General features: G+C 29.4%; 2 protein-coding genes across 3 annotated transcripts; one reads left to right on the top strand and one right to left on the bottom strand.

Moving 5' to 3' along the window:
- Positions 1-472: 472 nt before the first annotated feature.
- LOC123297666 lies at positions 473-10,191 on the top strand. Of its 2 annotated transcripts, XM_044879414.1 has the most exons (6): positions 473-497; positions 5,813-7,529; positions 7,758-8,783; positions 8,851-9,152; positions 9,219-9,451; positions 9,675-10,191. In XM_044879414.1, the coding sequence occupies exons 2-6, from the start codon at positions 5,820-5,822 to the stop codon at positions 10,040-10,042; spliced, it is 3,639 nt and encodes a 1,212-aa protein (XP_044735349.1). In that variant the 5' UTR covers positions 473-497; positions 5,813-5,819; the 3' UTR covers positions 10,043-10,191. The 2 variants fall into 2 exon arrangements, with proteins under 2 accessions (XP_044735349.1, XP_044735350.1); XM_044879415.1 differs by lacking the exon at positions 7,758-8,783.
- A 1,016-nt stretch (positions 10,192-11,207) lies between these two features.
- Positions 11,208-12,455, bottom strand: LOC123298382. The gene is made up of 2 exons (XM_044880370.1): positions 12,234-12,455; positions 11,208-11,627 (listed from the first exon to the last, which is right to left on the bottom strand). The coding sequence occupies exons 1-2, from the start codon at positions 12,405-12,407 to the stop codon at positions 11,232-11,234; spliced, it is 570 nt and encodes a 189-aa protein (XP_044736305.1). The 5' UTR covers positions 12,408-12,455; the 3' UTR covers positions 11,208-11,231.
- Positions 12,456-13,031: the final 576 nt, after the last annotated feature.

A 13,031-nucleotide genomic window follows, 5' to 3' on the forward strand; every position in this document is an offset into this window, starting at 1 on the left:
AACCAAAGTATGAATATTTAAAATAATTTAAATTAACATAATAGACAATAATCCATTGCATAATCATAAAATTCCCAATTGTTATCCCCAATAAAAATCATTTTATACCAAAACCGGAGGTAACACCATATATAAAAGACATTTTACATATAATCAACAATATCAGTTATGTCAAGATACATGAAACAAGTAACTACAAATAAATTTATTTGAAAAAACATAAGCGGGAGAAAGTGGCTTCCTCCGAAGAAGAGGTGCATTTAATACGTAGTTTTTTTTTTATGAAAACATTATAATAATAATAATAAACCCACAATAATAATACGACAATATTGTCTACCATTTCACTGTGGTGGGAATTGAATGTTATATATAGTGCAGCATCAAAGGATTTAGTTAATATTTTTATTTTAACGATTACTATTTTTATTATTAATCGTTAGTTTTATTTTTTCTTCATCGAGTGAAAAATTGTTTTTAATTGTGTATTTTCCACGGTAAGTTACTTTTTTTATATCAGCTATTAGTAGCACAACTCTCTTTTGGGATAAAAAATACTTAATTCATTTTATCTAAATTATTATATTGATCTATTTCTACGGAAGTGCGATAGAACTTTCGTTTCGAGTTATATTTAGAAAAAATCTGGAAAAAAATGTAATTGTTTAATTAACATTATAAACAATTAACAAATCATATAATTCACTGTGTACCCACTTCTTATCTTGTATTTAATAAAAAAATCGAATTAAAAAATGCACTGGAACACAAATTTATATTTTGGTGGAAGCGGTGGGAAAAAATTATATTGCATATAAAAACGTCATACCACTTAGGTGCTCTTTTAATGCATTTTCTAATATTAAGCTTAAAAATATTATCTAAAAAAGATTTATTACGTAATTTTAAAATACAATTTTTCTTTAAAGATCTCAAAATTACGTCGCCAAAAGTGCGAAATAGTCTTAGATTATTGTTTACGTGTAGTTTTTTTCTTTTGTTAATGAAAACTCTTAAAAGTTAAGTTAAACGTTTGAAATTGCAAAGCTCATAAATAGGTATAAAGTTAGCGTACATTTTTGAAATGATTAGCAAGTTAAAAATTCGCGAATGTCCAGTCTTTAGATAGTCCAACAACACTAAGCAAGGACGATTTGAAAGAGTAGCACATTGAATATCCGATGTTTATTATTCTAAGAATCTTTTTGTCCGGCAAAAGGAAAGTCCGTAGTTTGATATTCCAAAAGTTGCTGTTTGCAAAGTGGCAAAAATGATGTGTACAACTTGTACTTTAAAAGATTGTCTATAAGTAACACCTTGACCCAATATTGTTATGCTACGGCAGGACTACGTTTACCTAAATTATTCACTTGTTGCAAATAATTTCAAAAAATGTACGCTATATACTTAAAAATTGTTTATTCTAAGTCCAAATAATCGAAATTTATTTGTCAATTTATTTTGTCTGTCAAACCGATTATTACTTAACAATCATTAATTTTTTTAATTTTAATTGAATATAGTTTTGTAAATGACGACACAAAAATGTCAAATTAACTAGCTACTAACAAAAAAATAATAAATAATGAAATTGTGAAACGTCATTTAAAAAGGAAACAGCATAAAATTATTGGATATTGCAAATTACAAATTTATTAATATGATTATTGTCTTATAATACCTAATATTATTGAATTAGTTTTGATTTATGTGGGTGGGTAGATGTTATGAAACTTTCTAAAATGATCACATTTTTTGAATAAACATGGAAAATTGACAATTATGATTTTGAGAAATTATTTTTGTAAAAAATGAAAGTTTAATTTCAAAAATTTTGCGTGGTCTCCATAGACATAAAAATTATTTGAAGGGAAATTCATTTCTCTAAAAGTTCATGCAGTATTCAAATTTGAAATCCGACCCAAAACATAGATATTATTGTTGTGAATCAGCTAATCGTGTTAATTTTCCAGAGAGATAAATACGTTGCTAAAATTTGGTTACTTTTTTTAACTTGAACTTCAGTAAATAGTAAAGATTTTCAGAGAGCTTTAATAATCGAGTTAAAAATTAGCAGATATTGAGCACCTATTCTGTTTCGCGATACATCCTTTATTTATTACTTGCTTCTACCGGCACTTTGATTTTACGATTAGATATAATATCGCTTGCATATAACGAATTTAAGGGTGGAAGCACCGGATAGTAACAGGAAAGCAATATCAATAATTTTATTTGAGGGATGTAAATATACTCATGTAAATACGTTTTAGAAACATTATATAGTTTTCTAATTCCAAATTTGGTTTCTAAAAATTCAACTAAAAATATTGACTAAAACTTATATAATCTGGGTAATTCCAAAAAACAATTGCATAAAAATGGCACTTAAGAAACAATTCACGTTTTACTTTTAAATAATTTTCGTATTATCATACATAATAATTTAAAAAGTAAATTATAATTTCATAATCAAATTTATGTGATTTGCATATCGATATAAATATTAGAAATTAACACTATAAATATTATAAATAAATAAAAATCTTTTGTTTATATTTTAAAATCTTATCCACTTTCCCATGTTAATGACCTCACCTCAACAAACCATCTAATTGAACAGCATGGAAGCGGTGGCCCTGACAAATAAGTGAAAGCATATCATAACAAATTAAATATATATAAAAAGTTAAAACATATTTGTGTTCTGTACAACCTGACGCCCGCGCCGCTTGTTTCTTTCATTGTCATGTACGAAGTACGAAGACATCTTTTTAGATTTTCTGTCATATTTAGCTTTGACATGTTTTTTTATATTCTTCTATTCTTTTTTTCTTAAATTTTTATCATTTTAAACATAAAATTATTTGATTCTTCGTTGTTCTTTAATACCTTTACAAATTTTTATTGAATTACTAGAAATTATTTTTAATTTCTCCTTAATAAATTGGATATCTATCGTATTCAATTCAAAATAATTTTTGAATTATTTTAAGTTTTTTTTTTTTAAATAATTTTAATTTTAATAAATTTATTACTGAAAATATAATTTGAAACTAAATTTAATTTTTCAATATGCAATTAACATAATTACAGTCTAAAAAAACACATCAGAAAACCTAAATCTAATCTTTTAATTAAATTTAAAAAATTCTGACACAATATATCAATCCTTTTGTTTTTGATGTTAATAGGTATTATATTTTTTATGAAACCACAGGATTAAATATAATATAATATATTTTAAAATTACTTATAAAAAATAGTAGAAATTTTTTAATTTCTTATACTTCCCAACGCTTCCACCATTTATTTCTATTATATGTTACTCTAGGGAACCAGACTTATAAATGCAAAATACACATAAAAATGCTTTTCAAACTTTAAAACACCTCTATTTTTTCTCAGTTGTTAATAAAAGCATTCCTGTGTTTCAATGAAATTAGTATTTCTATGAATTTTAATATCCCAAGTTGGTAATAATTTGCGATAGAAAAGAGAGATTTTATTTTAAATTTGTAAACCCACTTTCTGCCTACGCTATCTGCCTTAGCAATAAATTTTATTAAAATAAAGCAAGTAAATTAAGAATACAATACATTTTGCTTAAAATTAATGTTAGATTTGAAAATTTTTTTTAGGAATTTTGTCAAAAAAATTTCTCTGTAAATCAAATGACCATATTCCTTGACCCAATAGTAAAAATTGTATAGATTTTAATTCGCAAATTAAAAAAAAAAAACCCAATATTATGTAATAATAATAAAAAATGATTTTTTAATTTATTTATAATAACAAAAATGATAATATTTTTGTATAATTAAACGTTTAAATATCCGGTAAATGTAGTTATCAAATGTCCTTATATATATAATTTAGATGATTTATCTATGCTAATTGATGGGTGTAGGTGTTATTTTATAATGTAGCAGTGAAAGTGGATAACATTTTATTAATGGCAAAAGTTTGTTTTGGGCATTGAACCATAATAACGACCTTCCTTTATTTATTTACTCTAAACAAAAATTTACATTTCGATTATGTTTCCAGTTTTTAATAATATATTTACTCTTCTTAATGATAAAAAAAAATATTTGCAGTAAAAACGAAATGTTTCACTTTACAGCATTTCATAAGAAAATCCAAATATGACATAATTTTATCTATAAATGCGTTCCATTTCTGCCTCTAAATAATTTAGCCATAAAAATTAGATACTTTAATAAGCAACAACTTTTTAATTAAAACTTTTACTTTTCGTGTTTTCGAAATAAAAAACTAGAAATTTTAAAAATTACACGTTAATTGTTTCCACGTTATATAAGTAACGAAAGCGCTGGGAAATAACAATTTTTAAATTATCATTATACGAAAATTTATATACTTTACTCTTCTTTGCGCGCTCACCTTAATATTAGGCCAAACAAAACTAGGAAGAAAGTCAATAATCCTGGTCAGATTTTAATGAACTCTTTGAAATTTCGAAATAATCATAACATGCTTTAAACATACCAGTGCAACCTAGAAACTAACCAACAACAATTAAAATCAAATAATTTAAATTTTTCGTTCGAATTTCGCTTCCATTATAATAATTCTTATATAAAAATACCATTCGTGATTTAAATTGTTTGTATAAATACCATTTTAAATACTTTCACTTGTAAAATATAAAATTAAATACCTACTTATATGCAAGGTTTTTTTCTAAATGTCACTTTTAAAGAAAAAAGTGTGAATTATTATAAATCCAATTATTGTGATGATTAGAAGATACTTTCCATTAGTAACATACGTATAAAGAAAACACTTGATTAAATAATCCACACAAGTGAAAGATTCTTTGGTTTATTAACTAAGTGGGTCACTACTTCGAAAATAAAATATAATTATTATCAAATCATTTTATTTAAAATTCTCAAAAAGGAAAGACAGTAAAAACTTATTTCCTTTTTACTATAATAAAACAATGATTATATCAAAAAACAAATTTCACTAATTTCTTTCTATATGCAAATATCTACGAACACTTTATAGATAATTGAAGATAATGGAATTAAATTATCTTCAGTTATCTATAAACTCTCCGTATATATTCATATAATAATAATGGAATTTAACTTCCATTTTTCAGACATCCATCTATAACAGAAGCTACCCACATCACTATTTTTAGCCTTTATTTATTTGAACTACATCCGAATATATAATGAAACTTGTATGGTGTGGGTGGGGCCGGTAACTTTGTTCTTATCCAAGTCAAGACAGTGTGATAAAATACCGCTCTACTAATTATAATTTTTCAGACTTCCGTTGCCTGGAAACTTCTTATAATGAACCAATGTGTTAAGAAGAGATTTTCATAACAGATTTTTACACACCAGCAAATATTCCGTTTGGAAGAATTCAATCGTTAACTTTCTGCTTAACGTATTTTAATAAGCAATACGTGGTTTTATTAAAAAAACAATACGCGCGTTTTTTAGGCAGCCGCATAAAAGTCGACGCACAATTGTTATTCGATAAGCTCAATGTATCTAATGTATACTTCCTGCTCTTCCGCTCCAACCATTGTTATTTAAAAAAATATCTCAACCACTATTTTATCGCTTTTCAAACTTTATGCGGATAATTTTAAATTTAAGTAATTAAAAATGATTCGAATATATATTTGTCGTAATGATGTGTACATTTAAGAAAGTTGCATGAAAAAATAAATAAATTTCACTTTCAATTCAACTAAATTTAAAAAAATCAAAACAATGACATCACTCAGATCATAACTTAACATGCGATTTCTGCTCTGTTACAGGCATACAATGCGTATATTATTACCATTAATATACCTCACATGCCTACTATGGCACACGGCTATTGCTGACGACGACAAACCATCATGGTCTTGGGGTACAAAGGAAGAGAAAAAAGTTGAAGCATCCACTGATCAATCTGAAGAAAAATCTGAAGCAAATCCAAGAAGTTTATCTTACTCAGATATTTTATCAGATGAAAGTGAACAATTAGTTTACGTTCAACCCGAACAACTTTTCAATGCTACCGAAGAAGCTGCTGCAAATATTGTTGTGGATGAAATCTTACAGAGTGGTCGTCAAGGTAGACATTTAAAAGAATACGATGAAGTTTATACTGACCCAACCATTCAAGAAGCATTACAAAAAGGTGACGATGTCCAAGCGAGACATTTAATTAAAGAACGTCTTTGTAGTTTAGGTTTAATGCAATGTGATAGTAGTGATTTGGATCCAAAACATGGATCTTATGTATCACCTGATGAACTAATTTATGCACAACCGGTTGCTATTAAACCAGTAGGTGAACCAATTGCTTCAATACCTTTACGAGGACCACCACGTGCAATTTATCATCCATCAAAACCACATGTACCATATGGTTCAGCAAAACCTATCCCAGGACCACCCCGACGTGGTTATGGACCTCCACCACCTCCATCCATCTACCCAAATAAACCAATATATTCATCAGGTTCAAGCTCTGCCTCATTTCATGGATCATCATCTAATCTTTATGAAGGATTTGTACCACCATACAAACCCCATACAGAATTTACTCCAGATCGTCCTTACAAGTTTGAACCTCCCACAAAAGTTTCTGTAAATTCACCAAGTGGATCAGCCTCGTCTGATGTTCAACAACATGTTCATCATCATTTCCATCATGGAGCTGGACCTGATGGAAAATTACCTACCGTTATTGTAAATAATCCTGTCCCTGTTCCCTCATCACCAGTCACCTCTGCTGTAGAAGCTTTACAAAGCATTAACAATGGATATAAACAACAAATTTCTTCGTCAACCTTTGACAATGGATTCACTGGCAGCAGCAGCTTTTCAACTCTTGGAAGTGGTTCTCAAAGCGGAGTGAATACCGGTTATCAAGGAATATACGGGAACAATAATGCTAAACCTATTTTTGAAAACTCTGGTCCACAATCATTTGGAAACTCAGGATCAAATTTATATGCAGGTCAAACACATAGCGGATTTTATGGTTCTGGAGCATCATCTAACTCATTTGGCGCAGCATCATCTAACTCATTTGGTGCATCTGTAGGTTCATTTGGAAACACAGCTCCATTTTATAAAAAAGAATTAAATGTAAATAAAGGGTATTTGAATGGAAACAGTCTACAACCATTCAATGGTGGCGGGTACGCTGATAAATACCAAGGTTTTGAATCAGCTCGCCAAGAAAATTTCGATTGTGTATGCGTACCCATAAATCAATGCCCATCTCAAGATGTTCTTGGACGTAAAGAAGATTTTTATTTAAATATCGATCCAAGAAACGTTAAAACTGATATTCAAGCTGAAGAATCAATTACTATTACTGATAATAATGGAACCATGACTGTTGTGAGAGTTCCAAAAGAATTATCTAAAGATGATCAAGTTGCAGAAGATCCAAAGACTGACGAAGTTAAGAAAATATCTAAACGAGAGGCTGAGAAGAAGACTGACAAACCAGACGAAAAATCTAATATCGAACCAGTAAGTACATTTTTTTTATTTGTTTAACATGCTTGTTTAACGTTTTAACATAAAAAATATTATTTGACGACCATGTAACCAATCCCTTGTGACTAAACCAGAGTGGTATCCTCGCCTGGATGGGGTAGACATAAAGATAACAACAATAATTGGACATACACTTAACCCTAACAAAATAGGTTTTATATTCAAAATTTGCTAATAATATTGTCTGGAAATATTCCACAGCGATTGATTGGGGGATATCTAGATGATAATTTCAATGACATGAAGAAAGTGGTACCCACTTTTGGTGTTTCTTTTGGCTTACCCCAACAAGGCGGAGGCGGTCATTATCCATTAAATCCTTTTGGTTCTAATCCTGTTGTGAATCCTTATGGATCCTCAATTGGGGGCAGCGGAATCAATTTAGGGCTAGTTTCAGTAAATCCTCTCGTGTCTGTGCAAGTTACGAAAGATGATTATGGTAAAAAAGTCGTGAAACCGTTAGTTAATATACATGTTACACCAAATGATTTCTTGGTGCATAAAATTGAGGATTTGTTCTTTTATAAGAAACAGGCTCTCTTTAGTAAACATGAACATTATCACCAACATCACGGACATTCAAAACCACAAATCCATCACTACCACCATAGACCTCCTCCAATTTATCACTCTAAACCAGTTTATCATCATAAACCTGTTTATGTTGATGGCCCTGAATTTTCTGGACCACCAATACATCATCATAAACCTATTTACGTTGATGGACCTGAATTTTCCGGGCCACCTATACATCATCATAAACCAATTTATGTGGATGGGCCTGGAAATTATGGCGGTTTAGAGTTTTCTGAGCCGCCACCTGGTGCAATTGGTAGTCCTGGTTTTTCTCATGATGAATTTCCGTCTTATGGAGGAGGCGGCCCTTTTCTGTCTAATGACCTTTTTAAACGAAATAATTACAATCATACTGTTCCCGGGAAATTTGTCCCTGAACAGTATGCTAATGAGCATGTCGAATATGGAAGAGATTATTCAAATTATCAAGAAAATGTTGCATCTTCCTCGAATTTCGAGAATTATAGACATGGTAAAAATTTACTAACAGATGACGGTAAATCATTCGATCGTGTTGATAATACGTATGGTTCTGCCTCCATAGTTTCTAATTCCCAAAATCCTAGTAATCGAATAAAATTCCCGACAAGTAAAAGACGCCGACGACGTGACACAAGTGAAATAGACGATGAAATTATTACAATTTCCAAGGTATTTGCAACTGTACAATAGTCTCATCATTGACGATGTAATCTAATGTTCAATTTCATCTTTGTAGCGTCAAGCTTTCTATCAACCAAATCAATGTGGACCCCGTCATGTGTGCTGTCGAACTCCTCAGAGACCTCAAGTTCCATTACCAGGAGGAAACGGTAATAACAAACAATGTGGTTCCCGCCACTCTAAAGGAATTAATGGTCGTATCAAGAATCCAGTATATATTGATGGTGATAGTGAATTCGGAGAATATCCATGGCAAGCAGCTATTTTGAAAAAGGATTCTCAAGAAAGTGTGTACGTTTGTGGTGGAACACTCATTGACGATTTACATATTTTAACTGCTGCCCATTGTGTTAAAACGTAAGTCAATTGTTTGAAACTGAATATGTTGAATAAATATTTTTAATTTGATTTCCTTTGCTTTAGGTATTCTGGTTTTGATTTACGAGTACGTTTAGGAGAATGGGATGTTAATCATGATGTCGAATTTTATCCGTATATTGAACGAGATGTAATTTCCGTTCATGTACATCCAGAATTTTATGCTGGAACATTGTATAATGATTTAGCAGTATTAAAATTGGATAAACCTGTGGATTGGACACGTTCTCCACATATTTCCCCTGCCTGTTTACCTGATCCATACACCGATTATACCGGTAAATATAATATCAAGTGATATATTATGTAATCGCTTGGTTTTCATTAGGCCTGGCTCTATATTATACATCATAAGTACACTGTAAAGTTTTCAAAGACTTTTTTGGGAGACTATAATTTGTAACTAATTATTATTAAATAATTCCCTTAGGGCACGCCATTCTTCGCTTATTTAAATAATTCTTTTTTTAAACATGAAATTTCAATATGTCGTATTTTTAGGTACTCGCTGTTGGACCACTGGTTGGGGAAAAGATGCATTCGGTGATTTTGGGAAATATCAAAATATTCTAAAAGAAGTTGATGTACCAATTATTAATCAACAACAATGCCAACAACAATTACAAAATACACGATTAGGTTTTGATTTTAAACTACATCCAGGATTTATTTGTGCTGGTGGTGAAGAAGGTAAAGATGCCTGCAAAGGTGATGGCGGTGGCCCAATGGTCTGTGAACGTAACGGTTTATTCCAAGTTGTTGGAATTGTAAGTTGGGGTATTGGATGTGGCCAACATGGTGTTCCTGGAGTGTATGTTCGTGTAGCTCATTATCTCAATTGGATAAAAGAAATTACGAGACAGTATTAAATACTTTCAAAAAAGACAGATATAATTTAATAAAATCAAGTATACCTATTTATTATTTTTTGTTTTTCACAGAATGTTAAGTAAATTTACTTCGGATGTCTTGCTCAACACATTCTTTCTTTTTTTTTGTTTATGAAAAAAAGAATGCTTTGACCAATGAAATCGGGAGATTTAAAGTAATGCATTTGCATATTTATTATATTTATAATTATCTAAGTTTAATTTAACTCAATGTAATGTATATAGATCACAATGTGAACTAATTTTTATTATTTTGCTATAAGTTAAATAAAAATATTAAAATAAAAAAAGGTTTAATCATTCGTTGATCCTAATCCTAATATCTATTAAAATTCATTGATATAATTTTGTAGATTCTGAAAGGCAAGTAAGGTAAAAAAATATTTGAATAAAATTGAAGTATTCGTCGAGTAAAAAATGGGTTTAAATGTGTCTATATTTGATGATGGAGAACAACGAATAATCAAATTTTCATAGTGAATAAGTGAAACATATATTTTTATACCATGCTATATGAAATGTACATAGTATATTAAGTTTAGTCCCAAGTTTGTAACGCTTAAAAATAATGATGCTAGGAAAAAAATTTTGTCATAGGTGTTCATAGATCTAATTAGTCCATTTCCGGTTGTCCGTCCGTCCGTCCGTCTGTGGACACGATAACTCAAAAACGAAAAAAGATATCGAGCTGAAATTTTTACAGCGTACTCAGGACGTAAAAAGTGAGGTCAAGTTCGTAAATGAGCATCATAGGTCAATTGGGTCTTGGGTCCGTAGGACCCATCTTATAAACCGTTAGAGATAGAACAAAAGTTTAAATGTAAAAAATGTTCCTTATCAAAAATTAAACAACTTTTGTTTGAAACATTTTTTCGTAAACATCACTGTTTACCCGTGAGGGCGCCAATAAAGCGGGAATTTCATAATATGTGTACAAACCATACACTAAATGTCGGTCGGTAATGCAGAAACCTATAAAGTCATTTACATATGTACTATACTTTATTAGTTATGTATGTGTCACATGTTTATATGTGTTATGTGATAAAGAAATCAACACTGACTATGCATGGTATTTCAACAATTAACTCAGTCAATTGTTCTTTTTCACTTGTTGTTAATAAAAACATTTATTACAATAACAATAAACTACAATATAAATATTATTCTATAAATTTAGTCCATTATATAGATCAGGACTTGCTGGTTTTCCTAAGCCCATGCTTATTTCCACATTGGGCTTCTCACCAGACTCAGCAATTCGAGCTCGATTATCTCTATTTGTATTTATTTTTAGCTTTAATTGAATATCATCAACTGTTTCTCCTCTTGAAGTTTTATCCCTCAAAACTAACCGTTTCAATAAAGGAGGAAAGTCTATATATTCAGGGAATACTCTTTCCTCTTGTTTAACTGTTTCTGATGTAGAAACAAATTTATATTCTTCATCCTTTGGTATCAATTGGAAATCAGCTTTGTAAGACACGGAACAAATTTCTTGTAATTTTGGATACTTATAGCCACGGTGTGTTCTTTCAACCCATACACGTACTTTTCTAGGTTCCTAAAAAGATAAAACATAATTATTATTTCTCTGTCCCATATTTAAAATAAAGGAAGATCAATTAAGAGTTAAATAGTTTTAAATTGGAATAAAAACTCTATACCACAAACTTCACCAATCTATTATTTTATGAGGGAGTAAATGTCTGCATTCATAAACATGTAGACCTACAGAGGCATGTGAGTGTTTTTAATTCCAAAAGCGACAATTTCTGTGTGAATACAGCTCAGTAATTCATGAAAAAGCTCACTTTTAGTTAAATGTCTTCATGAATCAGCACCTATCCGCTTCAGAGTTAAAATGCTCTCAATCATGCTTACATTCACAAAAATAGGTGTATAACCTAAGTTCGATCACCCTATTTTATTGGATTATTGGACTGAATAATAGCACTATAATGATATACTTTTTATTTTCCAACGTTTCGCCCTCATTTAGGGTTTTTTCAATCAATATATTGAAGTGCTGCGAAAGGCTAAATTGAGTTCGAAACATTGCAAATAAACCATAGGTATATTTACTCAGTACAGTAATCCCAAGAATCTAATAAGGTTACAAAACATTTTCATACAGATTAAATAACTGTTTTAATATAAATAGATATACCTCAAATGCTAATGGTTCAACTTTTACAATTTTCATAAAAGTAGGTTCTGGATACCGTTGAAAAACATTTCTGATTACAAGTCGGCCAACACCAAAATCTTTTAAATTTCCTAATATTTCCCACAATGTTTTTCCACTAAAATTATTTGTACGGCCTATTAATTTAATTGGCATTTTTAATTTTTGTGTAAAAAAATAAATTAAATTGTAGGTTATTTTAATATTTTTACTAATTCAATAACACATTTTAGTTATTTTTTGTGTTTTTAGATGGTGCAACTTGTTTCTGTGAGATAGTGCAGAAACAAACTTATTGGTTTTGATATATGTTAAAAGATGGCCTGTCTAACAATTACCATTGTTACGAGTTTAAATAAATTAAATAACAATTTATACATTAAATTAGTAACGCAAAGTCATTTTATATTTTAATTAAACTAGATAATAAGAAAATTTTGAAAAATAATAGATCCTCGCCCTATTTATGATATAATTAAGCGTGAAGAAATAATAAATATTTAAGCCACATTTTATTAAAAATCTTTAATTCAAAAAACATGACATACAAATTTTATTATATTAAATATTTATTTAAATAATATAGTTATAAGTATTGAAAATCACAAAAAATAAAAAGGGAAAAAATTGAATGTCCTTGAAAAGTATAATATAATATTATTGAAATTAATAATTATTATGGTTTAATATTAATTATTTTATAGATCTATGTCCTGTATTTTGATCACGTACTGAAATATATTTTTTATCTATTTTTTCTTCAGCCCATTAAAATGTTTT

This window comes from Chrysoperla carnea, chromosome 4, assembly GCF_905475395.1.
Source record: "Chrysoperla carnea chromosome 4, inChrCarn1.1, whole genome shotgun sequence".
Classification (NCBI taxonomy): domain Eukaryota; kingdom Metazoa; phylum Arthropoda; class Insecta; order Neuroptera; family Chrysopidae; genus Chrysoperla; species Chrysoperla carnea.

Bases quoted from the DNA above. Each gene is read 5' to 3' on its own strand.
- LOC123297666 (XM_044879414.1), top strand. From the start codon at position 5,820: ATGCGTATATTATTACCATTAATATACCTCACATGCCTACTATGGCAC. The intron at 7,530-7,757 runs GTAAGTACATTT...AATATTCCACAG, and splicing joins AAAAATCTAATATCGAACCA to CGATTGATTGGGGGATATCT. The intron at 9,153-9,218 runs GTAAGTCAATTG...CCTTTGCTTTAG, and splicing joins GCTGCCCATTGTGTTAAAAC to GTATTCTGGTTTTGATTTAC.
- LOC123298382 (XM_044880370.1), bottom strand. From the start codon at position 12,407: ATGCCAATTAAATTAATAGGCCGTACAAATAATTTTAGTGGAAAAACA. The intron at 11,628-12,233 runs GTATATCTATTT...TTATCTTTTTAG, and splicing joins TTGAACCATTAGCATTTGAG to GAACCTAGAAAAGTACGTGT.